The 2,046-nt window shown below is 62.0% G+C and overlaps 1 protein-coding gene across 1 annotated transcript; it reads right to left on the reverse strand.

The window, feature by feature from the left end:
• Positions 1-877: 877 nt before the first annotated feature.
• Positions 878-1,680, reverse strand: POSPLADRAFT_1154182 (hypothetical protein; the record flags this gene model as incomplete). Its single annotated transcript, XM_024486822.1, has 2 exons — positions 878-1,408; positions 1,492-1,680. The coding sequence occupies 2 exons, from the start codon at positions 1,678-1,680 to the stop codon at positions 878-880; spliced, it is 720 nt and encodes a 239-aa protein (XP_024335225.1).
• Between the last annotated feature and the right edge of the window lie 366 nt (positions 1,681-2,046).

The following is a 2,046-nucleotide window of genomic DNA, read 5'->3' on the forward strand; positions in this document are numbered from 1 at the left end:
AGGAAGATCATTAACCAAAAATAGCCATAATGCAGCACATTCTGCTCGATAGTGCACCGTACTATTTTAAGCCGTTGTCATGACTCGCTATGTTGCAACATGTTCGGTAGCTGCAAGCGCATTTGTTTTTTGCGCATGTAACAGCAATTGACTCAATGTTCACGTAGACTTGTCTGACAAGATGCACGGCATCAGCCTCCGCAGACTGTCAGGAAACTATATATAAAGCCGCAGCTGCAGCTTGTTTCCCGCATCTTCCGCACTCCAGTGGACAACCGAGTGCTGTCACTATGTGGCCGGAATGCCAACTGCCCGGCTGGTATGCTCGCTACGAGCAATCGGGTGCGTATCATCCTCCGTCCGCTGCCCATCGAGTGTTCATGAGGGAGCGTCGAGCTCGTTAGCGCAGTACAACGCTCGCGCGTCGGACGCACCTGCCGTTCTCCGTGAGTACATGACCGTCTGACTGGTGCCGCCAGTGCTGACTGTTTACCCCGGAGGCTCTGAGCATCATGCGCTCGGTCCCCAGATCTTGACACATGTTGTACATGGCAATCGTGTGCCCATGGTGACGCTGGTTCGAACTGTGCGCGCGTGCTCCCCGGTCCCGTCCTGTCCCGTCCATTCTTCAGCGGTCAGCGGAAACTCATGCGCCGACGTCCTATCGCTCCTCATGTGGTGTGTGGGCCGCACCCGTCCTCCACAGAAGCGCACTGACCGGACTCTTGACCCTTTGCCTCCACGGAGCGTAGGTCATGCAGAACGCTGCCCGCGCGCTGCCCGCGCGCTGTGCGCACACGCACGGTACGTGTCTGCGCTGTCGTCTCTCATCTCTGGCAGCGCCGTGGCTGACCGCCGGTGCCGCAGCATTGCCGTGTCAAGAGGACACCGGCGTTCGACCAGCGGCCTGCGCTACGGGTGCAGGCGCGCGTGCGGGCTCAGGCTGACTCTCGCAGTGGCTCCGACTCAAATAACCTGGATGCGCGCTGTGGGTCTGCGCATCCAGCTCGACACGGAATATGTGCTTACATGGTCTCACGGCATCGGGTGCACTGCGCAGGCAGCTGTACGACTCCAGGCGCGGGAAGGTGTCCCCCATCACCGTCGAGGGCGACTTGGAGTTGCGCTCCAAGCCCGAGCCGGAGCCCAAGCTCAATATTCCCGGTGGGGAGCGTGTTGAGTTGGGCGAGATGGGCAACGCAGGGGCGCTGACGCTGGGGCCGTGACCGCGCCACGAGACGGAGCGCGCCCACACAGGCTCGTTCGCCTTGGTCGCAACGGTGTGCGTGTGCCCGCTGAAGATGAAGAGCTGGTCGTGCCGCCGCGCCCACGACGCGCGGCGCAAATTGCGCACCCCGCACAGCCGACCATACTCACGCTGCATCAAGTGCTGCATGATCGCGTCGTTCTGCGGTGACCGGCACGATCACACGGCAGGTATGATCTACGGTGCGCGTTGTATCCTTGCCATTCGGTGATTGACTGACGTACGCCCGCTCTACCCCTCGTCGCGACGCCACGAGATGGGCTGCTCGCTCGCCGACGCTGCCCAAAGCTGCCCGGCGACCTCGCGAAGGGCCATCCGGTCGTGAGCAGGTCGCCCGTGCGGCCGGTGCGTCCTTCTCGCGTCTCGGCCTCGTCACCGGCCGATCTGCATAGACTAGGCCTGCCAGTGTACATACCAGGAGTAGAAATATATTCGTTTGTCTGCTCGGGTGCCGGTTGTCTCTGTCCGGCGTCCCCCGGGCTTCCGCTGTACGTGCGTCTCTATAAAGTACACATCGCGTCCCTCCCGGACGTCTCTGTGCGTCCCAGGTCAGATGGTGAGATGCTGCGCCGCCGCCGCCGGGGCGCAGAACGCACCGCGATATGAGTATCACCGCGTGCGTTGGTCCAGCGCACGGCATCTTCCTTGTCGCTCGCGACGCCGTCTCCCGTCCCTGACGCTTCTCAGCCACTGTTCCGATGGGCGATGCGAGGTCCGACGTCACGCAGCCGACGTTCTGCGGCCTCAGAGCGCGAATTCCGTGGCCTGGTTCTAACGCG

The sequence above is a fragment of the Postia placenta genome (genome assembly GCF_002117355.1).
Source record: "Postia placenta MAD-698-R-SB12 unplaced genomic scaffold POSPLAscaffold_15, whole genome shotgun sequence".
Classification (NCBI taxonomy): Eukaryota; Fungi; Basidiomycota; class Agaricomycetes; order Polyporales; family Adustoporiaceae; genus Rhodonia; species Rhodonia placenta.